The 26,152-nt window shown below is 36.9% G+C and overlaps 2 protein-coding genes across 2 annotated transcripts in view; one reads left to right on the forward strand and one right to left on the reverse strand.

The window, feature by feature from the left end:
- The window catches only part of LOC309512341 (4-galactosyl-N-acetylglucosaminide 3-alpha-L-fucosyltransferase 9-like), a 176,477-nt gene that overhangs the window by 7,385 nt on the left and 142,940 nt on the right, over positions 1-26,152 (forward strand). The window lies entirely within an intron of this gene.
- LOC309512061 (4-galactosyl-N-acetylglucosaminide 3-alpha-L-fucosyltransferase 9-like) lies at positions 959-6,765 on the reverse strand. The gene is made up of 2 exons (XM_082187463.1): positions 6,756-6,765; positions 959-2,210 (listed from the first exon to the last, which is right to left on the reverse strand). Exon 2 carries the CDS (start codon positions 2,200-2,202, stop codon positions 1,102-1,104), a length of 1,101 nt encoding a protein of 366 aa, XP_082043589.1. The 5' UTR covers positions 2,203-2,210; positions 6,756-6,765; the 3' UTR covers positions 959-1,101.

Here is a 26,152-nt window from a genome sequence, read left to right on the forward strand (position 1 = left end):
TACTAGACATGTGGGATAAAATAAATACTCTGTCTGAACCATAAGTAGATTTACACAAACTGAGAAAGTCCAAAAGCGTTAGTTTGTGCCCCGCTCTCCTACATCCGAGTGAACGAGACGGAGGAAAGTTAGCGAGTGAAGGCAGGGCATGACAATGTTGGACTGGAATGCAGCCGTGGAGGGATATTGTACCCAGCACTGTCACTTGTAGCCGATGTGTGTAATTGTCACTCAACACTGAGCACTGATCAATTTGGTGCCAGTGCCACCTATCGGTCAAAAGTAAATATGTCACACTACAAGTAATTGTTTAAAAATGGGCTTTCAACCATTTTGTTTTAAATAGTGTCCAAATGTCTTTAGTCATGTTTGCAGTTGGTCTGATGCTCACTGCATTGATTTTGAGCCTCTGTGATGCCCCTTAATTGCTGCTTACAGCTGAGAGCACTATTTCCCATTTATATTATAATAATGATTTTTAATGGTTTTATTTTTATTTGTAATTTTTTTTTTTTACACAAACCATTTTTTAAATTCAATTACAGACAAATACAATGCAAAAAATACAAGACAAATATAAGGCATTGTGGTACAGTTCAGAGCATAAAAAAAGAATAAATATATTTTAAAATGAACATGTATGTAAAACAATTACAATAACAATGCGATAAAGTGCTATAATATTAGAGCAGTTACATGCATTTTTGAAATGCATTAAATTTGTCTTGTTTTTATAAATGTTTTGTTGTGTGAGCTCATGTTTGAAAGGGTTTCAAAATATATTGTGAGATCAGTATTATAAAAGGTCATATTTGGAGGGTTTCTTATGAGTTATGATTTTTAATGTTGATTGATAGAATATACAAATTTGTGTCTGGGGAAAATACGTTTTTGATAAGATTTTGATTAAATAAATGCAAAAACATATAAAAAAAAAAAATCTCACTGACCCAAAACATTCTGAACAACCTCCCGAGAGAAATAACATTTATTCACTTTTGCCAGTTTTTTTGAATCCAAATTTACAAAAGAGCAAGGATCAAAACACTATAAAAATCATCGACATATGTAACAAACTCCACAATCATAGGTGATCATCGATTAATTGAAATACCATTCATAGAGATCGTGAATTTCTTTATATTCCTTGTGTGTAGCTATATAATCACAAGCAGTGCATATGGGCAGATCAAACTCCTGCTGCCGCAGTAAATGAGGAGTTGGAGAGAGATATTTCCTCCAGTTAAAGAACCTGCTATATGCTTCTTCGTCCTTGTCCAGCTGAAGCAGATATTCTGCTAGTGACTTTGCATCTGGGAAGTCATTCACATGAATGAAGGCATCGCCGGGATAAAAGTTTTCATAGTTTCTTCTGGGAGGACCCAGAACCACAGGGACGGTTCCTGCAGCAAGCGGCCCATTTATCTTCTCAGTGATGTAGTCCTTGTGGATGGAGTTCTCAAAGGAAAGGTAAAACTTGCAGCTAGCTAGGGTAGGATAGTATTCGGTATGATCCAAGAACTTTGCATAAGCCTTTCCGAACATATGCACTTGGATGTATTTGCTGAATTCTTGATAAAACTGGTTCCTTGTGCCGACACCTGTGCCGGCAGCATTGTTACTCACAATCCAACACACTAGTTTATCCTTTTTGGGAATTACAAACTCCTCATCTGGTTTCTTCCTGACAGTCAAATGCAACCTGGTAAAAATATCAGCATCCTGTCTGTAGCTGAGAGTGTGATTGAACAGGTTTTCCAGACCTGGTTTTTTCTGAGTGTTGGTCGGTGATTCTAGATGAAACCAAATCCACTTCTGGAACGGAGGACGAGGAGATGGAGGAAGGTTGGTCAGGTCCCAACTGATGGACTTGTGATAAATGAGGACAGCGTCTGCTTCGCTGTAGAGTGATCTATTAACCGTCAACAGACAACTGTCGATATTGAAAATATTTTTGCAGTCATTCAGGTCGAATCTGAAATCTTCAGGCCAGAACCACATCAGAAGAATAGGTTTGTCTTCTGCTGCACCCGTAAGAGAGCTCTTGCTCGTGTCAGAGTTGTATTGTGTAGGAATAAGAAGTGGAGGTGGACAGTTGTTTGAAGGTGATAACCAAAAAAACATGATTATCAGAGAGATTAAACCTGCAAACATCACTATTAGACTCAGACGACACAGCGATGAGCCATTTGTGATGAACATTTTCGGATCTGAGGAGAAGGACAAAAAGAAGTATTTGTTAATGAAAGCAAATAATAAAAAGAAATGTCTCAAAAAAATGCACACACAGTCAAATTCTGAAAATACAAATATATAGGAACTTTCATATATGATTATATGACATACTATCTGGGTTATGGGAACACAATGCTTTAATATGTTCCCTTAATGTACAGTAAATGTCTAGGGAGCAATTGAGGAGCTGTATTTAAAACAACATTTTAAATATACATCTTTCAACAGATCTCCGTTACTTTTTATTCATTTTACAATTTTTCTGAAAAGAACATCCCTCTGGTTTTTCAATACAAATCTCGTCCTAGATTAATAATAATGACTCAGACCATTATAAACTAAATGCATGTAAACATGCAAAACTAGCATTGCAGATACTCAAGTATTTTTTCTGCAAATTTGAAATTGTAAACAAAAAGTTCTAGCAAACATGTTGTCATCATCAATAATGTAAATATACCCTATCCAACTACATCAAACCAGTAGATCAGAAAAGAAAAGCAGGTTTGTCAAGTTCTTCCACGGGTACTGACAGATGAATCTGATAGCCGCTAATGGCACAGAAATGACACCTTCTCTTAAAACAAAACGCAACAGTAAAACAATCCCTCATGCAACATTTAATGCCATGACTATGATCTTTTAAGACTTCCTGCACCAATTTAAGACCGTTTAGAGGCCTTCATTTGTGGAAGAGCCTTTTTAAGGCATGTAGGCTATAATAGCAACAGCAATGAACGTTAATCATCATCTTGAACATTTTTAATTGCTACATGTTTAATCATCTTGAACATGTTTAATAGTTACATTCTCTCATTAGTAGACTCTTATTCAAACCAATGAATGAATAACAAACCATATCAAACGATTAGCTTTAATGTTTTATATTTTAATTGATAAGTATCAAAATATATAGTGGTACGGTGGCCGAGAGAGGTCAACGCGCTGCAACTGAAGAAAACACATGCAAATAGAAAAACACCTGCAAATTAAGAAAACATCTTCATCAGTTTCACAACACATGTGTGCTCCAAATACTCACAACACAACCAAATACAGAAACGCGCTGCAAAAGTTCACAACACAAACAAATACAGAAACGCGCTGCAAATAGAACGGAACACAACGGAAATGTTTCCGGGGAACCCAATAAGTGACGGACCCGGCTAGGACGTGCTTACAGCTGTCTACTTTTATTATTATTTAATTTTTTTGCAAAACATACAGAGATGACACGTTTATGGCATACAACTTTGTATACAATATACAAAATGTATTTACAATATGTTCAATGTCATAAGAATACTAAAAAGAACAATGAGCTGAAGACTAAAATAAATAAATAAAGATAGAGATAAAGAACATGAGGGAAAGACATTAATCTATACATCAGTTACATTGTACACATTTTGTCATGTTATGTTAAAATAAGTTTCATAAGAAATGTTAGAATGCAGCTAGGGTCCAAATATGAGACGGCAAGTTTTATAGTTGAGACACTCACACAGATATAACGCATATTTTAAAAACTTTGTTGTATAAAATGTATATTTATTTGCAACAGTTATGTTAACAGCAATAATATTATATTTCTGGTAAGAACGGCTATTCAGCTGATGGACACGCGCTGCGTTGTCATGGGAACATCCCAGGTGAAAATAATGAGGAAAATATTACGTTGTCTTTCGTTGCTCCCTTCATCAACATAATGGCACACAAGTGCCCCGCTCCCTCCAAAGTGCCCAATTCAAGGGCTCTGCCGTCTGCCCTTTTAAGAGAGTAGGGCATAGGTAAAGCTCACGAGCAATAAGCACGTCCGTCCGTCCGTCCGTCCGTCCGTCCGTCCGTCACTTATTGGGTTCCCCGGAAACATTTCCGTTGTGTTCTGTTCTATTTGCAGCGCGTTTCTGTATTTGTTTGTGTTGTGAACTTTTGCAGCGCGTTTCTGTATTTGGTTGTGTTGTGAGTATTTGGAGCACACATGTGTTGTGAAACTGATGAAGATGTTTTCTTAATTTGCGGGTGTTTTTTCTATTTGCATGTGTTTTCTTCAGTTGCAGCGCGTTGACCTCTCTCGGCCACCGTGTATTTGGAACGAATGCAGATCATTTATTCCTCGCCTGTTTGGCAAATCTTCAAAAACAAGAAAATGCAATGCATTTCTGGGTAATGAATCAAATGTGACACTAGCTGAAAAGACAGGTACATAGTTTCCTGTTAAAACAGTTCCCTATTTGTTTCAGTTCACTCGACACTGAGGAAGAAGCTGACGCAACTGAATAGAGCATAAGTACACGAAAAATCCTGAGTGCATGTAACACAATACATGGACACAATGTCTCGTTTGCTCACTTCTTTTGTAACCCACATATAGTGAGAAAAAACAAACAAAAAACTGCCAACCTATTATTGTCATAGGGGTATTTGAAAAGTGTTGTGTTACTGGCTCCTATAGCTTTTTGTTCTAAGCTTGGCACGTTCAGTTAGTAGCAGTATAGCTTTTTTAGGCTATCTTCATGGCAAAAACTGAGTTATCAAATTACATTAGTTGCATAAATACAATAAAATTAAAACCTTACTAAACAAGTGCAGACACTTTCAATTAAATTGCATTGAAGCCTATGACTTTTAGCCTCAGTGGTATGGAGAGCGCGGGGCACAACCTAACACATTTTGGTTTTGGCTCAATTATTTAAAAAATAATTAAGTTAGATTAATCTTTTTTTTTTTACACAAGCAACATACACATCTCTGCTACAAATGAACACTTAAAGTTTTTTCTAGGACCTACCATTTTCATACAGTTGCACTGTAAGTGACAGAAGTGCAGATGTTACATACCTCATATGTGGGGTTAATTGTTACAGACAGAGGGGTTAGTTGTAACACTTGTGTGTAACAGACATAATTGAGTACTATTTTATCTGTAGTTTGATATTTTTTGTGCATCTGTATAGATAGATATCCATACATCCATCCCTCATCCAATCATCCTTCTATTATCAATATCATGGATAGAGATGAAAGGGCTGCACAGTTTTTCAATTAATAAAAAATAAAATAAAATATTGTAATTGCAATTGAATTATATTTGTGTGTGGCAGCTGCATGCAAAATTATTATTATTAATAATAACAGTAATAATTAGTAAAAACGAGCTTAAAATCACATTTTAAAAGGGTTTATTGCATGGAAAACAGGCTATATTCTTTATACAGTCTGTATAAAGAATATAGCCTGTTTTCCATGTGACAGGCTATGTAATGTGGTTTGCCCAAGGAAAAATTCAGTTAAAAGAATTTGTTTTGCTTTAACCGGCAAACAACATTCCACAGCCTGTCACACACCCAGTTTAAGAGCAGTTTTTCTTCTTGTAATTAGGAGATTAGTGAGTATGCTTTACTTTCACGAATGAAATAAAGAACATTTGCATTTAAAGAAAGGCCATTTTGAACTGTTTCAATTATTTACACACTTTATAAAATTTCAATGTTTTCAATCTAATGCTTTTACAAGACTTGACTCTTTGTGATGTAGTCATACAAATAATTAACCATTTGCATAACTTTAACACAAGTTTTTATGTCTCAAATAATAAAAGCCAACAGAGGTTTTGCCGAAAAGTGAGCTAATACCACAAACTATACATAATATAATGTTTTGTTTTGTATAAAGCCTTTCTTTAAAGTAAATTTTGTTTTGTATCAATTGTATCTTAATTTTAATCGATGTTTCATCAACCAATTGTCTAGATTTAATAAATGAGAAGCAAATATAGCAGACTATATAATTAGGAAATATAGCATTGCATGTGAACTGGAGTGCGACCATTATAATAGAGTTACTCCTCTAACGAAATCCTAATTTTGAGCCATTATTACTGTGGAATTCTTTTTTTTATGAAGCTTTGAATTTGGCACTTTACACAATGAGCCGCCTATTGCACTTTCTGGCCATTTCGCGGTGTTGTTACATAGCCCGTTACATATTAGTGTGCCTTTATATTTTTACAGTCCATTTTCGCTGATATATCAGTGCTATTTGCATTTTTTTTTTTTAAACATTATTCTTTTATTCTGAAAATATACATAAAAGTAACACAATCCCTTAGTTGAGCGTCAATAAGAAGCCATCAAACATCGAAGTTCGCGTCATTTAAGATGGAACGGGCAGCGTCAATAACTCACACTTTAACAAAGACTAACCTCTGTAGTGCAGTGGCTCCTAAAGCTGTATCCTGTAGCAAACACTTGGTTGGAAGGGTTGAGTTTAAACTGAGTGAACACAGGTGTTTTGTCTACATAGGTCTGTATCAGGTTGATACAAGTTAAGGGGAGGAGCAGCCTTCAACACTCGGAGGAACAAGCTGAACTACAAGACAGGTTACTTCAAGAGACAAAATAAACGTGCCATTTCTGCTGCTGTCAGGCTTACTGGGAAAAATAATTCATAAACATTTGTGCAATTCCAAATTGCAAAATGGATGATATTAGGCTTGTTTGAGATGCGCCTAGACTCGCCTGAAATGTAGTCGAGTCGAGAGTAGGCGCTGCAGTGAGGGGAGGAGTGAAAAAAGCGCAGGCAAGACGGACAGATCTCTCTTCTCGCAGTGGATCTGACACCTGTGAGATCAAAGATGGATATCGCGGGATTCACGGGATTCACGCTCGTGCACAGTGTTGCTAATAAACTGGATGTAATTTAAATTCTGTTGCTTTTATATGAAAATAATTATAATGAACAAGACACCCATTTAATTACATAGGCTATACCAAAGACGTGTTTATCAATCATTTTTACTCTAAGGACTGTATAAATTGACTGGTCTTTAAAAGTTTGTGACCACCAAGGGGGATCGATGAGAATGCAGACAAGATGTTCTAAGATCGACGGAAAATGAAAAGTTGCGATTTTCTAAGATCATTGATTCTGAAGAGTCCAGTAGCATTTCTTTCAAAATGACCAAAGAGTTTCAATATTTTCCCTTTTTAAAACTTGACTCTTCTGTAGTTAAACCGTGTACTAAGATCGACGGAAAATGAAAAGTTGCGATTTTCTAAGCCTATATGGCTAGGAACTATACTCTCATTCCGGTGTAATAATCAAGGAACTGTGCGGCCGTACCATGGGTGCAGCAGGCGTAATGATATGACGCAGCGCCTGAAAATAGTCCCCAGCTCGGTAACTTCTTCCAACGTGACCGGGACTAAGTTTGTCTAACCTATAGACCTATTTTCATGCGCTGCGTCATATCATTACGCCTGCTGCACCCATGGTACGGCCGCACAGTTCCTTGATTATTACACCGGAATGAGAGTATAGTTCCTAGCCATATAGGCTTAGAAAATCGCAACTTTTCATTTTCCGTCGATCTTAGTACACGGTTTAACTACAGAAGAGTCAAGTTTTAAATAGGAAAAATATTGAAACTCTTTGGTCATTTTGAAAGAAATGCTACTGGACTCGTCAGAATCAATGATCTATGCTAAGCTATGCTAAGTGGTACCGTCAGACCCGGAGTTCGGTTGAATGGATTCTAAAACGGTAAAACTCAACTGTTTAACTCTGGGGGAGTTGTAAAATGAGCATATTTCCGAAAAAAGTGGAGTATCCCTTTAAACTGTCTGCTCCCGCGAGCCGCAGAGCGCAGTGACGCTCCTGATTGGTTGATTCTCAAGCAGCCAGTTTTATCTGCCTGAAAAAGGTCGTGCTTCGTCACATTATATTATATTATATTATTTATATATGTACGTAGCCTACATACATACACTGTACATACATACATACATATATATATATATATATATATATAGCTATAGCAAAAGAGTCAACTGGAACTTACAAAATTCAATTACATAGGCTACTTTAACAGAAATTAAAATAAAATAAAGTTTGTGCAAATAGAGGCCATGACACTGATGAGCTAGAGAAAATAAAAGACACCAAAGATATTATCTTGTCTGATCTTACACCACATTATTGTGCACGCCCTGTTTGGCAGTACGGAAAAACGAGTTTTTTATGTTGTTTTATGTTTTTATGTTTAAATGCCGAATGGAGGAGGGGAAGTCAATTACTTGGAAGTAAAGAAATATAAGGGTAGAGTTGAAGGAGTAGAATGGTGAGGAAAAAAGAGCATGTTACCTGAGATGAAGTCTTGTGTTTTGGCGGATCGCGAGAGCGCGCGGCACCTCTGGACGCGTCTCTGGTTAATTTGTTCTTGTGAAACGTCATCAGTTGATGCCCAAGTTGGCATACTTTTTTTTTCTTTCTTTTTTTTTTGCAAAGAATTTTATTGAACAATAGAAACAACGATAAATGGCCTGGTACAAAATATGAAATGTCTTAATCAGACAACAGACAAGCACCATAGCATAAGATAAAGAAAATATAGCCTAAATAAATAAAGTAAAATAAAATAAAGAAATAAAATAAAAATACATTCAAGTTAATAATTAATAAATAAAAGACTAGGGGGTTTCAGCAAGTTTAAGATCCTCTATCAAAGTAGAGTTAAAGTCTTCATTAATTTTAACGTTAAGTATGACACAGTTTCTTATGAAAAACGTAAAAGTTTGGAAGTGTTTTCAGGAATCTATTCTTGTGTAAAAAGAATTTCTCAAGAATAATAAATATGTTAACTGCCAAGTCATGCGTTTCATCTTTCATAAAAATACCAAATATTACATTTTCCTTGTTAATACAGGTAAATCTTCAAATTTAGGGTGAACTATCCCTTTAAAGACATAAATCATTCTTATGAAAATACTTGATGAACACAGATATATTATCGCTATCATGTGTTTGTCTTCATGTTTCATCAGTTGAAACGTCTCTATTTGCATGTTATTAATAATAATAAAACGTATGACGTTTCAGGAAATGCCTTATATAATAACTTATTATATAAGGCATTTCCTGAAACGTCATAAGTTTAATACTTAGCCTATATGAATCTCACTTCTGGACTTTCTGCGTGAGGTATGAATCAGTATGTACTGGGCTTCCAGTACAGTATCCAGGCCCATCCTCACCTGAATGGCATGCACACACAGACAAATAAACAGGTCTGTGTATTACCACTGGTCATATAGCTAGGGTTGCCAACTTCTGAATTTGCACATGCAAATTTACAATCATAAAACAGAGTTATGTTGTTTTCGTCTGATTGTAGGGCTAAGCAAATATGGGCAGAACTCTTTACTGCCCTAGTAGGGGAGACCGGGGAAATTTGCAACACTTTTTGAATTTCTCCGTTATTCAAAGTTACTCAGAGAGTATTTGGACTAGACCAACCAAATTTGTATATATTAAACTTGCATCTGTCTGCTTATTACCCATACCATTTAAAGATGATTACATCTGCAATATGACATATCGTTCACAGTGTTTATTTGAATGGAAGAAGCCAGACGTTGACCCCAGCCCAGGGGACGGTTGCAACACGTTAAAAATACCTTAAATTTCACTAATTAACTTTAGCTTTTTGTCTCAATGAGCATAGAATTCTGAAAATATTAACTGTTTTAGGCCTACTATATTATAGTATTATTTATTTATACAATAAAATTATTGTAGCCTATTATTTATTTATTTAGTCATATTTATCAAATAACAGTTGAGTTTTGTTTGTTCATGTGTAGAACATAGGCCTACATAGATTCAGTGTGCAGGCGTTACAGATGCTATTCAATCTCTCCATATTTCAGTGTCAGACAGGAAGAATTGAACAATTTGCAATGCAACAAACTTTTATTAAACATGCAATTTATAACTTGTTGCAAGTCCCCGAACCTATCAGCCATGACAGAACATCATACGCCTGCTAGACACACTGACTCTGACACATGCTAACCATGTCACTTAGAAGTCAACAAAACAATAATTCAAACTAAGTAAGTTTTGATTAATTCATAAAAAATGTCAGGACAGTATGACAAAAATACATCTCATGAAAAAATTTACTTTGATACCTCCAAAACAAGTTTTGATCAATAAGCAGAAGAGGTTGAATATGTCTACTGTCTTCTTGGTGGGTGGAGGGTCTAACTGTGCATGTGCAGTGTGAGTGTCATCACTCTCACTTGTTTCTGATTGGAGAAAAATGACATGTTGACCCCATCCCCATGTTGCATCTGTCCCCGGTCTCCCCTACTTCAAAAAGCCTTTTAAAGGTATATATGTGAATTAAACATGGCACAATGGCCTTCATCATCACAGTATGCTAATGCCTATCTAGTACAAGGGTTTCATCAGTATGCGGATCGAGGACTGTTGTGACACTCCAGTCACAGGATGGTTCTGTCAGGAGAGACAGAGTCGTTCGCACCTCAATGACACGTCTGTACCATTTTCTTCACAGGACATATGCTTTCAACTACATACTGTTTATTTACGGGTGTGTTCTAATATGTAACTATGCCATGTTTGGTCTCATCTGACAGCCTATAAACTGAAATGAATGATGGTGAACTTAATAGAGATATTAAAGTATCCTAATTGTGGCAGGATAAGTGATGTTGCCCTCCTATTGGCTCTGGTTAAGTGACTTTGACAGACCAATGAGGTGCAAGCGGCCACAATATTTAAGGTCCCTTATTTTGACGGGTGTATGGGTCCTCGTGGGTTGGGGTTCTTCCCTTCCTGACATTTTTGTTTCTTCAGAGTTAGAGCGGTGCTGGCATTATGGCAAGTTTGTGGCGGAGTTCACTCTCAGTAACAACATGCTACAGGTGTGAACGCTGGCCGGTAGACAAAGAGTAACCATACAGCTGTGTGTTTGGTGGTTGTTCTACCTAAATCTTAAATGGGGAGTGGAACATCATTATCTCTAAGCCCTAACTGAAGACGCTATATGACACCGCTATATGTGATGCCGCTGCTGTTTTGCTTCAATACTTTGCTTGTATTAGTTTTGTTTGCTTTGCTTTTGGCAATATTTTTTTGTTTGTTTTGCTTCCTGGCAATTTTGTTGTTTGTTATGCTGCTTGCCAACATTGTATTAGTCTTGTTTGTTTTGCTTTTGGCAACATTGCCTTTGTTTTGCTTTTGGCAATATTTTCTTTGTTTTGGTTGCTTTTCTTCCCGGCAACACTTTATTAATGTGTGTCTCTTCCCTCTTTCTCCAGGAGCCAGTGAGGACTAGGTGTGGAGCAAGGGAGGCTAGCTGCTTCATTCAGTAGTGTGTGCTTCATTTTATAATAAAGTGTATTTTTGTATTGTTCCTCACGTCTCGGTAAAACTTACCTGTGTGTCCTTATTGGGAGTTATTTCCCTGGCTCTCCACCAGGGTGGTGTAGTCGGATTAATTTAATAGTGAATCACTTTACCCTCCACTCGAGTCTTGCCACATAGTACAATTTAGGTACTATTGGTTAAACATGCATTGAGGAGAATATGTTAATGTTCTTCTCCCCCTCTGGATCTCCAGCCATTTGCCTCATCTTTTGGTTTCTTGTCGGTTGGGTTTGGTGTTGGTATCATGTTTAACAATGCTTTGTGAGGAGGAAAGGTAACCGTTGATCTAGGAGAAAGGCTTTAACCCTGCCACTCCCGCACACCATTGCTTAACCTCATACTACAAAGGCTTTTACGGCCTCTTCTTCATTATTTGTTACATCTGAGTTTCTATACAGTATTGTTCCATTCTACTGTCTGTATATTTAAACATGTAACTTAAATAACTTTGCCTGTTTTGAGAATCTTTTCTATTATCACTTATGTTGAAAGCTTTCCAGATTTTTGAATGTGAATATGAATATTTATGAAGAGATCTGTCATGGATTTTCAGATTTCACAGCCACGTCCATAATGTCTGAATGAAAACGAAAAACGGGTGAATGAGAAATAGCATTGACAAATTAAAAACCATATCCATGACAGATATGTGAAATAAGATGTTACTATTAAGTATTTTAAAGTAAGTTTTAAACGTGTTGAACTTTATATAATGAGATTTGTATGCGTCTCTCTGGCTAAAGTCACAGTTCCTTAAATATTTCTGATCAGATGAAATGTTACTAATGTTTTCCAGATTCTACAAAATAACCAATATGAAAGAATATGAGATTTATTTATAATTATTTGTTTTAAATGTTTAAACGGTGCTAGTTGAAGTGTGTTTAGTTCTGCGCGCTCTGGCTGTCATGGGTTAAAGTCCACAGGCTCGCAGCGAGCCGCGCTTCAATAGTCGGTCTGTGAGATCTCGCTGTGATCTGTAGCGAACTCTCAAGTATTTTAATCTAATACACAACAAACACCGACTTCCATAGATAAAACATAAAATAGTGAATAATAGTTCATATTATTTGAAATGTTAAATTATCAAGTATAAATATTTTTATTTAATACACAGCGAAACACGGCCTTACATAGATAAAACATAAAATAGTGTATAATAGTTTGTTTTGTTTGAAATAAGACGTTAAATTATCAAGTATTTTAAAGGTAGGCCTAGGTTTAAACATGTTGAAGTGAACTTACCATCTGTGAAATTAGGAGGTCTTTTTGTCTCTGGTTAAAATCATAGATTCTTGAATTTAGAATCCTTGAGCAGAAGAGATGTTTGCACGTTTGCTAAATTGAAAATGAAGATTGTTTTCATCATGGCAGGGGCACAGGCCCTCCCCTTCCTCTATGCGTAGTTGCTATAGCATATGCAGTTTGTTTCAGAAAACATCAAGCAATTAAAAGATAGGCCAGGCACCTGGGCCCGTATTCATAAAGAATCTTAATGCAAAGAGTAGCTCCTAGTGACAAAATTCGAAGAAAATTCTTAGAAATGTGGGCGTTTACTCTTAAAATTAAAGAAAAAATCCTAGTAAAGAAAAAAGTAATTCAGAAAACATCTTAACCCTTAAAAGAGGTCTTAAGGTCAAAATTGTTAGGAGCACGGACGATGACTTTTAAGAGGCTTAAGAGTTTCTTTAGCAGAGGAGAACATGGCAGAAAGACAAAGAGGGAGAAGAAATGTGTCAGACAATGAATAATAGTGAGTTAATAAGACGCTATAGATTAGATCATGCAGGGATCATGTTTGTGACATATCTTATTAGAGACACGCTAACATCTCCAACACAGCACAGAAATGCCATAGCGCCAGAAATTAAAGTAGGCTAATCACTACATTACGATATTTGGCAACTGGGCAAATTCCATGTTTGATACATTAAAACCAACATTCAAACCACCACTTAAATAGACATGCCAGCAATCAGTGTAATCGGAAAGAGTGGAACAATTTTTATTTCATTCTAAGCCAAGCAAATACCTTAGGCTATAGGAAATTAACAGCATGGTAAATAAAAATAAAAAGGATTTATATACACATATATAATGTGTGTGTGTGTGTGTGTGTGTGTGTGTGTGTGTGTGTGTGTGTGTGTGTGTGTGTGTGTGTATGTGTGAGAGAGAGAGAGAGAGAGAGAACGGTCAAATAGGAAAAATTACGCATGTAATCACTACTTAAAATCACTTTTTTTCCCCTTCTTGGACAACCAACCAATCACAGTCGTCAAAAGATTGTGTCATACATAGCAACGGGGTCAACCCCGCCTCCTCTCTAAGATGAAAGTTTTTAGGCTTGTTCGACTTCATACGGCTCTGCGCACATAGACATGTCGGCGGCTGACTTGAAGCAGTGCATGCCGGTTAGAAATTTTGTCCGACTTGATACAACGCCGACGCCACGTGACTGTGACATATGCCATCAAATTACCGCGAAAGCGATTTGAGAGTAGCCGGAGAACTCAGCCAGCGCAGCTTCTCAAGAGCAGCGAGAGGCATCCAGCTGCAGCCCCGCAGACTCACCTCCGGCTAGACACCACTGGCTGGACACCAGTGGATGGACAGCAGACGTCATTTCCGTATCGTCATTCACTTTTCAAATTTACGTCATTTCCGTATCGTCAATAGGCTTGTTTGAGATGCGCCTTGCATCGCCTGAAATCTATGCGAAAGTAGGCGGCTGCAGTGAGGGGAGGAGTGAAAAAAGCGCAAGCAAGCCGGACAGATCTCTCTTCTCGTCAGTGTACGATAATTATCGTATTTGTACGATCATTTTTGACCTCTGTACGATGTACGATCAATAATGAAAAAAATCCCATAATGTACGATAATTTCAGAGTTTTCAGTCTTTCGTCCAAACACACATCCTCCTACCGCTTCTCTCTCTGACCCCGAATCATTTCGCAGGCTCGCCTGCCTGCACGCAAGCACACGTATACACACACACACACACACACACACACACACACACACACACACACACACACACACACACACACACACACACACACACACACCACATGGTGTCGACCGCACGTCAACACTACACTACAGTTTTGCCGAAGAAGACAGTTCAGTTTAGATCAGTTCCATGATGGCATCCAATCTGTACCGTAAAAGGATTCCCCAACCAACAACACCTGCCAACACAGCACAATCCGATGATGACAGCAACTTAGAGATCGAATTTGAATCTTTCTAGTGTTAATTGTGCACATTTTTCTCTCTGTATCATAGTTTAATTATGGTCTAGTTCAAAATGTGGACTGTCGGCATATCTTTTGCACTTTGGCAAAAAAAAGTTAAGTAGCCAGACTTCCTCCAGTTAGTGTGAGCGTATTACACAGCTTGTTTAAATTGGCTGTAAAATTATTTGGAAAATAAAATTGTTGGAAAATAGCTATATTTTATGTGTTTGGTTCGTGTACGATAATTTTTCTCAAAAAACGATAATTTTGAGGTTTTGGTACGATACTTCGACATTTCTAATCTGGCAACACTGCTTCTCGTAGTGGATCTGACCATTGCGAGATCAAAGATGGATATCGCGGGATTCACGCTCGTGCAGTGTTGCTAATAAACTGGATGTAATTCAAGTTCTGTTGCTTTTATATGAAAATAAATAAATTGAACAAGACACCCAAAGTACTTCTTATTTAATTCCATTCCAAATACATGTTTATCAATCATTTTTTCTTTAATACAGACACATGTGTTTTTATTTTTTTATTTTTTTATAAAAATTAAATTGCATAACCCAAAGAGATCGCACTGTCAGATAGTTTGGGAATATTCACACATAACATACACATAAAACATGATATCAGAGTTTTAAAATCAAACATTTTAAAAGAGAACAATACATCACGGTTGTTTAAACCAATGAGCTTTAAGCTGTGTCGTCAGCAAGTCGTTTCCCATCGTGCTTTTAGGCTTGTTCGAAACTATAGTGAATTTATGCAGATTTATACAGATGGTGCTAAAAAACCAGAGACAGAAGAAACAGGGTTTGGGGTGGCAATTCCAGGGAAAGAAGTAGAAATTTGTAAAAAAACATCTAATAATTTAGGGGTATATACAGTAGAGATGATGGCAATTTTAATTGCTTTACAATGGGTGGAAAAGGTAAGACAGGAAAAGGTTTTAATATGTTCTGATTCTTTATCAGTCTTGGCAAGTTTAAGGTCATTCCATTCAAAAGCTCGGCAAGATATCCTGTATGAAGTACTTCAATTAAACACAAGGTTAAGTCATATGGGATGTCAGGTTAAATTTATGTGGGTGCCAGCACATGTTGGCATTACAGGTAATGAGATGGCAGATAGGCTGGCTAAAAGGGCGCTAACAAAAGAGAATGTAGAAGTACAGGTTAATGTTAGTAAAGCAGAGGTTAAAAGCATAATTTGGGAGAAAATAAATAAAAGATGGCAAGAGAAGTGGGATAGAGAGGAGAAAGGGAGGCATTTATACCAAATTCAGAGAAATGTTAAAGGGGATAGGGTGGGAAGTGGGAATAGGAAAGAAGAGGCTGTGATGACGAGGTTGAGGTTGGGACACTGTTCACTGAATAAAACACTAAAGTTGATAGGGAAGCACCAGACAGGGTTGTGTGAGGGTTGTCGAGAAGAGGAGTCAGTGGAGCATATAATTATGAGTTGTAAGAGATATGAAATGCAGAGGCAGGTAATGAAGAATAAGTTGAGGCAGATTGGGGTGCAGGAGATTACATTAAAAGGGTTATTAAGCGCAGTAAATGGGACTCAGAGTAGAATATTGATGTTATTTTTAAGGGAGGCGGGACTTTTCAATAGGATTTAATTGATCATTAAAGTGTGTTTTGTGTGTGAGTGTTTATTTGAGGGGAATGAGTGTTATGTAAGTGTAGGAAAGAGAATGGACAAAGTTGTATTATAAGATCTATTATCTGATCCATATTCCGGAGCAGAGGGGGGCGGTAATGCACCAAAAAGCTGGATGCCAACCGCCGTAAAATTGGAAAGAAGAAGAAAGAAGAAGGCTTGTTCGACTTCATACAGCTCTGCGCAGACCGATCGGCGGCTGACTTGAAGCAGTGCATGCCGGTTAGAAATTTTGTCCGACTTGATACAGTGCCGACTCCACGTGACTGTGACATATCAAAGTACCGCGAGAGCATTTCGAGAGTAGCCGGAAAACTCAGCCAGCGCAGCTTCTCAAGAGCGGCTGCACTGGGTTGCAGGAGGGCTGATGACGACACAGCTGTCCCACGATTGGCCGGATTCACTGCATGACAACGATCACGTGTGTTTCGTGTTTATTCGAACACCTTTAGTTACTCTAAAGCTCACAAATCAGTTTTTTATAACAGTAAACACTCTTTTCATGTCGTATGTTATATTGTGTCATGTTTATCAAATTAAAACTGATTAAAAAACGTATAGACTCCACTTCATTAATAGTAGCAATTATGTTGAACTTTATTCTTGTTCAAACAGACGCTGTATGAAGCAGTACATAAAGTAGGCCTATTGAATGAAAATGTCTCTGAAACATCTGTGTATTATTTGGCCAATATTACATTTATTTCACTTCAGCTGTGGTAAAGTACGCGAACACCACGTGAGCGGTCACTACGGGAACCAGAAAGTGTCCGACTTCACGTCTCCGTTTGCTGCTCCTCCCCGCCTGCACGCGGCTACTCTTGCCGATCGGTTACATCCAGCCGCAGCCGATGTCGAACACACCTTATGTCTTTTCCTTACTCAGAGTTGCTCTCAGATCGGTCCCGAATTGCTCTTAAGCTAAGACTCCTACGTAAAAGTTTTTAAGCTAAATTAAGAGTTTTCTGAGAGGATTCTTAGAATCTTTATGAATACGGGCCCTGGTGTTTTACAATCAAAGAAGCCACAGTCTCCTATCATAAAATTTCCTGATCTGAAGCATTCCTGTCAGGAAGGGAGACCCCAAAATGTCCCCATTCTGACACTTCACAGGGACCAGGCTGTAAGATCAGTATAATTAGATGTTTATACCAGGGCCTTCAGGAAAAGTCAGGGGTCAAAACAAAAGAGCCAGGAAGTTACATTTTATATAGCCTATATCCAGTGATTGTGCTGATAAGCTAAATCGTACTCTTCCTGGGTGAGCTGTCCCCCAGCCTGTTGTTCTAGGAGAACGCGTGAAAGAAAGATGAAACCCAAAAATAACACCTCAACTCTGACACCTTTTGAGCACCTTGACACCTTAGAACACATTATAGATCACCCTTTGACTTTATGAATACACAAAAATGACAGCTTAATGATTTTTATATTTTGTGCATTTATTTAAAGACTGCATGTAGGCCTACCATTTTGACGCTTGTGTTACCTTACTACTTTGGCAATATTAAAGGTTTTTATGAAATATTATTTCTATTTTTCAGCACATGTAGTCAGAGTTACAGAAAATAATAATAGTGCAACAAATAAGGCGATTGTGCCTTATTTATTTTAATCAGGTTTGTTAAAAGTATGCTTGAATGATGTTAGTTCATCTGCGCTACCATGTATTTGCTATAACAAAGAAAATATTTGAAAAACCTGTTAAAATCAAGTAATGATGCAATCCTTTAAATCTTAACTTTGAGTGCATCAGAATTAAATGGATGTAAAATTATTATCATGTGACATTTTATTTAATGTGACAGAAAAGACACCAATGACACAATGAATCACCAATGGCACACATAAGACCAAAGATCATTATTCTTCAACCATAATTATGTAGATGAGACTAAATTGTTACATTTGGCATACAATCTAAATGAATAGCTTCGAATAAAGTTTATCTATAAATTATCCGGTGTCACTGGGGTTCTCCCATAAGAAACAGTAACACCAGTGACAATTTTCATGAAAATACCATATCTTGTCATTCATGGTATACTAACTAAATTAAGTTGTTTATTCCATAACTATTCTTGTTTATTTTTAATTTTTATTTTTTTACAACTCCCTAACAGTAAAGTGGGTCATACCAGTGAGTTCAACTAAAGCTTCATATGAAATCATGAGATAAATGAGAAGATTTTTGATAACTGAAAAGAGGCCATGGGCTTTTCTTCATAGATATTCATGAATTTGGAAGAAGGAAGTCGAGTGATGTCATCAGCATGATTTTTATTTCAAAATATTAGATTTTTGTTGAACGGTAACACCAGTGACACAACTCGAGGGGACCACTACTTTCAAATATTAAAAATCAAATATTGCCACATAGATGGCTCAAGACGTCATAATTGTTCAAATAACATATTGTTTCATTTTAAAATGTGAAGAAATTGTAACCCTAAAGTGTTTTTCTAGTGTGATATTTCTGTAAAGGCTAGGGACAGAAAATGGACATTGCCATAAAATGACCCAGAAACGATTATGCATACATTTTACCTGAGCTATTATTTTACATAACAGCATCTGTTCAAAAACGTTACAATTTTAAAGCAAAAACTGTGCTTAGTCGTCTTAAATCTTATTTATCCAAAGATATTCAAACAGTATTTTGTCCACCGACACACACCAGTATGAGGTATTCATGGCGTGCATGTCGGAGTGCGTGTATGAAAAAGTATCCTAAATGAAAACCGTGCAACCCAGTGTCACAAAAAGACTTGCAGGCTATATATGCATTATAATTAGATTTTTAACTTTAAAGTGTTAGTTTCTTTTGTTCGTGATTTAAAAAAAAAGATTTTTTCTAAATAAAAATCTGTACATTTATTCACGTTTCTATTATTTTTGTCTATTTAAATTCTATTTACACACACACACACACTAATGGTCAATAACTGTAATTTATTGAAAGCCATCTTTTTTCTGAAAAAGATGACACCTTACACTTGAAGAGCGCACATTGTTTTAGAATTTTACAGTCAAAAACAAATTATGTGGGGTTAATTCAATGTTCTCAAACCAAGCTCATGCACTCGTCACAATGGTGGTAACCCCCAAAAAACCAAAATACCAGAAACTTTTCTAAACTATAGCAAAACAAAACATTAAACATTACTAAATCTCCCACTTAACATTAATCTGGTACAAACCCAGACAGCATGGTAACATTGATTCAATGTTGAGTTTTGATCCAAACCATAATTTTGGTTGACATCAAAATTTCAATGTTTAAAGTGTGTTGGATCAGCATTGAAATTTTGATGAAAGGGAACAGCACACATGGGTGAAGACAGTGACTAACAGTGAGTCTTAGTTTATGAGCACAAGATCTTGCAGGCCTGTATCTGTGCAAAACACTACTGGGTGTTTCCCAATCAGTGGGGCGTTTCAGTTCATGATGGCCACTTTCAATGGTGTTACCTCATTTGCTTTAATACACTGGGGGTTTGGTTTAGGGCTGGGCCCTCATGATTTTAGCAAGTCTTTTGAAAAATGGTTGAAAAAACACCAATTGTAGTTTGAAAATTGGCACTAATTGGTATATGCCCATTTTGGTTTTCCATGTGGGCTTCTCAGTAGTTAATTGATGCTTCCTTATTAGAGAGAAAACACAAGGTGTGTCCTATACGGAAGTCTTGTGTGTTTGACATGCATGAACTCTCTGAGTTTCAAACAATGGTGCATATAATGTATTTCTGTTTTTAGCATGCTTTTTACTTGCATTTCATTTATTGTTACTAAATCTACTAACATACATTAATTTTCAAAGCAAGTAAAGTGTTGAAATAAATCGCACAGATAGCATGGGAACATTGATACAATGTTGAGTTTTGATCCAAACCATAATTTTGGTTGAGATTGACATTTCAGTGTTTAAAGTGTGTTGGATCAGCATTGAAATTTTGATGAAAGCCAACAGCACACATGGGTGGAGACAGTGACTAACAGTGATTTGTAGTTTATGAGCACAAGATCATTCAGGCATGTCTCTCTGCAGAACACTAGTGGGTGTTTCTCTATCAGTGGGGCGTTTTCAAACCACAATGGGCATTTTCAACCGCTTCACCCGATTTGCTCTTCCACTGGGGGCTTGGTTTAGGGGTGGGGTGGTTTAGCAAGTCTGTTGAAAAATAGTTGAAAAACATTTATTGTAGTTTGAAATTGGCCACTGATTGGTAAACGCCCATTTTGGTTTTGCATGCGCACTTCTCAGTAGTCTAATGCTTCCTCATTAGAGAGAAAACATAGGTGCATCCTATACAGAAGTCTTGTTTGTTGAAGCACCTGACATACTTACATGACTTCTCTAGCACAGTTTCAAACAATGGTGCATCTACATTCTTAAAAAATGCACATTGCTTTAGTTAAGTTTATGACCAATTTCCTGAATAAAGTTCTAACGTCATTTCACACATTTCTTGAAGTGCAGGAGACATGAATATGAGCAAGAAAGTTACACTACAAACATAGCCCATGTCTTGCATCCGTCAGTGCTTGCATGCAGAGCACATTGCTTCTTTAGTAGGAATGAAGGCAGACGAAGATGGACAATTAAAAAAAAAAGAACCACCCTCCTGATAATGCCGTCATTTATTAAGTTGTTGTCGACAGCATAATCACCTGACCTGGGACTTGATGATATCCTGTGCCTTATCACTGCTTAATCAGGTAATCATTCATATTCCTGAATCTGTATTAAATTTGAGAAATGTAACTGATTTCCATTCAGTTTAGTTTGTTTCCACTGAAACACAATAACAAAAAACATCTTGTGTTTATTAAGAAAGTGACTGACATGGCTATTTTGTAATATTTAAAGAGATTAAGGCGCGGTGGTGGTGGCGCAATGGATAAGACACATGCCTTTGGTGTGAGAGACCCGGGTTCGAATCCACTGTGAGACACCAATGTGTCCCTGAGCAAGACACTTAACCCCTAGTTGCTCCAGAGGCGTGCGACCTCTGACATATATATAGCAATTGTAAGTCGCTTTGGATAAAAGCGTCAGCTAAATTAATAAATGTAAATGTAAATGTTAAGGTCTACATAAGGCGAAACTGCAGCTTCAAATGGATAGTTCAGCCTGAAATGAAAATTCTGCCATAATTTATTCACCCTCAAGTTGTTCCAAACCAGGTTACCAACATTCATTAAAATATCTTCTTTTGTGTTCAACAGAAGAAAGAAACTCATACAGGTTTGGAACAACTTGAGGGTGAGTAAATGATGACAGAATTTTCATTTTGGGCTGAACCATCCCTTTAAAGACATTTTCATTGAAAAAACCTAAGCTCTTTTATTCTACAAGATAAACTTTTTACTTGAATACTATGTAGTTTCACAGAAAATGAACTGAGATATAGTTAATGGCTATAGCTCATAGGTGTTTGTTCCTCTTCATGAAGAGTTTAGCTCTAGTCATTATTGCTAAAAATAAATGAAATGAACAGAATTTAACGATACTTTAATCGTAGTTAGAATATTTTGTGTTGAGCAACTTTTTAAAAAAGTGAATCATATTTTGTTTAGTACATTAACAGTCTTGAATGTGGCAACTGAATTGACTTGTTCTTGAGTAACATCACGCTGTCTTTTTCAGATTTCAGAGAACCCAAAGGAAAAGAGGCAGTAGTCTGAAGAAAGACAGATTTTTAAAAACCTGAACCGCTGAACCACCTGTAGTTATGACATCAGACTTCTGAAGCCAACTTTATTTTTAAAGGTTGAAATGCTTTGTCCTATTTCTCCCCCTTTCTTTTTTAAAGAATGATATTTTAATATATTTTTGTCATTCACTGATTGAATAATATAAATTGACAACTTATGAGTAGGAAATATGAATTGGAAATGTGTCATTTATATTTTAAAAGGTTTTTGCCAAATTTTTAAATGGTCAGGAATTTGCTGACGCATCATTGAAGTGTAGTTGAAATATTAATGTTGTTTCAACATTAACTTGGTACATCAGATGGCAACATTGTTTGACATTCCTTTACAGTTGTATTTTCAGTGTTTCAACAATGTATTTAGAATCAACATCACATTGTAACATTGATCAAATATTACCAAAGATGATTTCTGTTAATTTCAGAGTTGATTCAACAGAAGTGATGTAGATTCAACATCATAGTGTAACGTTGATTCAATATTACCATTGATTATTTTTGTTAATTTCAGTATTGATTCAGCATTGGTGATGTAGAATCAGCCATAGTGTAATGTTGATTCAGTAGCATTACTATTGATTTTTTGTTCAACAGTTTCAACATTAACTGAGGGTGCAAAAGTGATGTTGATAAAATATAACTTTGTAATGTTGAATCAATACTATTACCGTTGATTTTTGGTTGAAATCTCAACATTGCTTCACCATTAACTGAGGGTGCAAGAGTGATGCAAAAACAACATTACTTTGTAATGTTGAAGCAATATTAACACCATTGATTTGTGATTGAAATCTGAACATTATTTCAATATTAACCGAGGGTGCAAGAGTGACGCTAAAGCAACATCACTTTCTAACGTCATTTCAATGTAATCAGCGTTGACACATGAACACTGACTTAACATTGTTTCAATGGTAACATGCTATCTGGGAAACAATTTTAGCATTTACTCTCCCCTTTAAGTGTCATGGCAAAGCATGCTGGGGAATAGAGATCCCAGCCCAGTTTCAGTTAAATTTAAGTTTGTCTAATTAAAAGAAACAAGTTCATAGAACTCAAAACAATTCAACAATTCAACATAATTAAAATGTGTAAGTTTTGTGAACTCAAAAGAAAAGAAAGTTCTTAATACTCATAAAAGTGAATTTGATTGAACTAATTTGTATAATTTAAGTTGGCCCTACTCAACCAAATCATTATTTTGAGCGTTAGGGTTTACAGAAAATCAGCACACATAAGCCTCTGTGGTCCATGATGTAGCATAAGTAAAGTTGTCTTGAGTGGATATTTAATTGTACTCGTCTTTAGGTCTTCAGAAGTCATTACTTCAGGGTAACTGGGGATCCCGAGAATATTTAATTTCTCTTAAAACCAAAGATTAAGCTAAAAGACACTAGTTTCCAGTGTTCCCTACCAAAATCAAATAGTGTATACAATTTGTATGACACTTTTTTTTGTTGTGTTCTGACACAACGGGCCCTATTTTAACGATCTGAAACGCAAGTATCAAACGTGAAACGCAAGTAACTTTGTGGGCGGGTCTTGGGCACTGTTGCTATTATACCGGCGGGATAAATTACTCTTGCGCCCGACACAAATCTAAAATAGGTTGTTCTGAAGTAGCTTCATTACTCATAGGTGTGGTTTGGGCGAAACGTGAAATAAACCAATCAGAGCGATATGTCACATTCCCTTTAAGAGCAGGCGCGCTTGTTCCATGGCGGCTTGCTATTATAACGGCGGATTTGCCAGACGCGCGCCAGGAGCGTTTCACAGCCGAGGAGACCGACGTTCTCGTCAGGGCCGTAAAACACAGAGAAGTGACATTGGGGATGGAGAAACACACCCAAATTAGCTTCGGTTAAACAGGCGTATGATAATTTGGGTAAATGTGTAAGCTAGATGTTTGCTTTTATAATAAACTATCTATCTATCTATCTATCTATTGTAATAATGTATGATTTGCAAAAATGAAAACTGCTGCTTCTGTGTAGATTAGAGAATCAAAGTGCATGCGCGTTGTGCACACGCTACATTGATTATGGCCAAGCATGCGCCCTTAAAATAGCATATGAATATAATGCGCAACGCGCCACTGACTTTAGACTAGGTTTCTCCTGGTCAGTGGCGGAATTGTTTTCTCAACCTGCAAAATAGCATTAGGGAACGTTTGCGCCGGAACACGTCTCCTCTTTGCGCTGAACCGCCCCCGGGAGCGCAAGTGTATTTCCTAGTTTACCGGCGTGCGTCTATGGAGGGAAAAGTCCGCTGTGCGCGGGTGCAAAATAGGAATGATACATCCGTCGGTGTACAAAGTCAATTGCGCTGGGTGCAAGATAGGACCCAACGTCATTAATTGCACTGTTAACGATTTTCTTGTATTTTTACAGTACAGTACTGGCAGCAAGGTTGCCAGCAAGTTACTGTATTTTGATTTACAGTAACTGTACTGTAATTTACTTTACAGTACAGACGATCAGTACTGTAAACTACAAAACAGTACTTTACTGTATTTTTACTGTATTTTTGTAATGTTTCTGCTTCTGCTGTAATTAATTATACAGTATTGTACTGTAATATCTATATTGATACATTATTGCTAAATATTATAATTTTCAAATTACTAATAATGATAATATTATATTTATATAATATGTAGTTATTACAGTATATAAATTTACAGGTAATAATATTATAATGCAACTTCAGAATAACTGCAAATCAATCAATCCAAACAATGTTATTGTCAAAAAAAATGTTTATTAATCAGTTACACTGTGTATTTGTGAAAAAAACATTTCATTTAGGAACATTGCATGTCCAGTACACCAGCACTTTACAGGTAAACAGCTTTTAAAGGGATAGTTAAAGGAACACGCAGACTTTTTGGGACTTCAGCTTATTCCCCGTATCCCCCAGAGTTAGTCCATACATACCCTTCTCATCTCCGTGCGTGCCGTAACTCTGTCTGACGCACCCACCGCTAGCCTAGTTAGCACAAAGACTGGAGGTAAACGGCTCCAGCTGGCATACTGCTCCCAATAAGAGACAGAATAACCCAACATTTTCCTATTTACATGTTATGATTTGTATAGTCACAGCGTGTACAAATAACAAGGTCACATGAGACACGGCCATCTTCTAACCGTACACATACTGGGAACTATATTCTCAGAAAGAGAAGCACTGCTACTTCTGCGGAGTGATTTACTCGCAGCACCTGAGAAGCTCGGTGGTGAGGAGAAGAGTTTGCTAAGAGTGTTGCGCTAATCACTCTCCCCATGTAGTAGTGCTTCGCCTTCTGAGGATATAGTTCCCAGTATGTATACGGTTAGAAGATGGCTGTGTCTCATGTGACCTTGTTATTTGTACACGCTGTGACTATACAAATCATAACATGTAAATAGGAAAATGTTGGGTTATTTTGTCACTTATTGGGAGCAGTATGCTAGCTGGAGCCGTTTACCTCCAGTCTTTGTGCTAAGCTAGGCTAGCAGTGGGTGCGTCAGACAGTGTTATGGCACACACGGAGATGAAAAGGGTATGTATGGACTTCACTTATCTAACTCTGGGGGATACGGTGAATAAGCTGAAGTTCCAAAAAGTCGGTGTGAGAGGTTGAGAAACTGCATGACTTGCGGCTGTAGCTGGACATACTTTTAAATTTGGCTGGGACTTTGAGGTGGTACTGGAACCTGGCGGTGACCAAAACTGAAAAAGACATGACACACAAAAACACGTATGACAAAACCTGTTATCCACAGCACCAATAAAGATGAGCAGACAGTGTAAGAGAGAAATTGTAAAAGAAAATTCTGTAGAAATAACAAAAATTAAATAAAATAAAAACAGCCAATTAAAAAAACAAAAATGTAACCTTTAGATTTTAAAACTTTAAGTTTAAAACATTGTATTAACATGGCTAATACTTACAGAAAACTCCTTCCCAGGCTGCAAATAAAATTGTCCCACACTGTAGAGCTGTAAGAAATCAAAATACATATTATTCAGTTAACTGTTATGTTTTGTAACGGTCACCAGCTGGAGTGCCCTTGA

This window comes from Leuciscus leuciscus (assembly GCF_965113295.1).
Source record: "Leuciscus leuciscus genome assembly, chromosome: 13".
NCBI classification, from domain to species: Eukaryota; Metazoa; Chordata; class Actinopteri; order Cypriniformes; family Leuciscidae; genus Leuciscus; species Leuciscus leuciscus.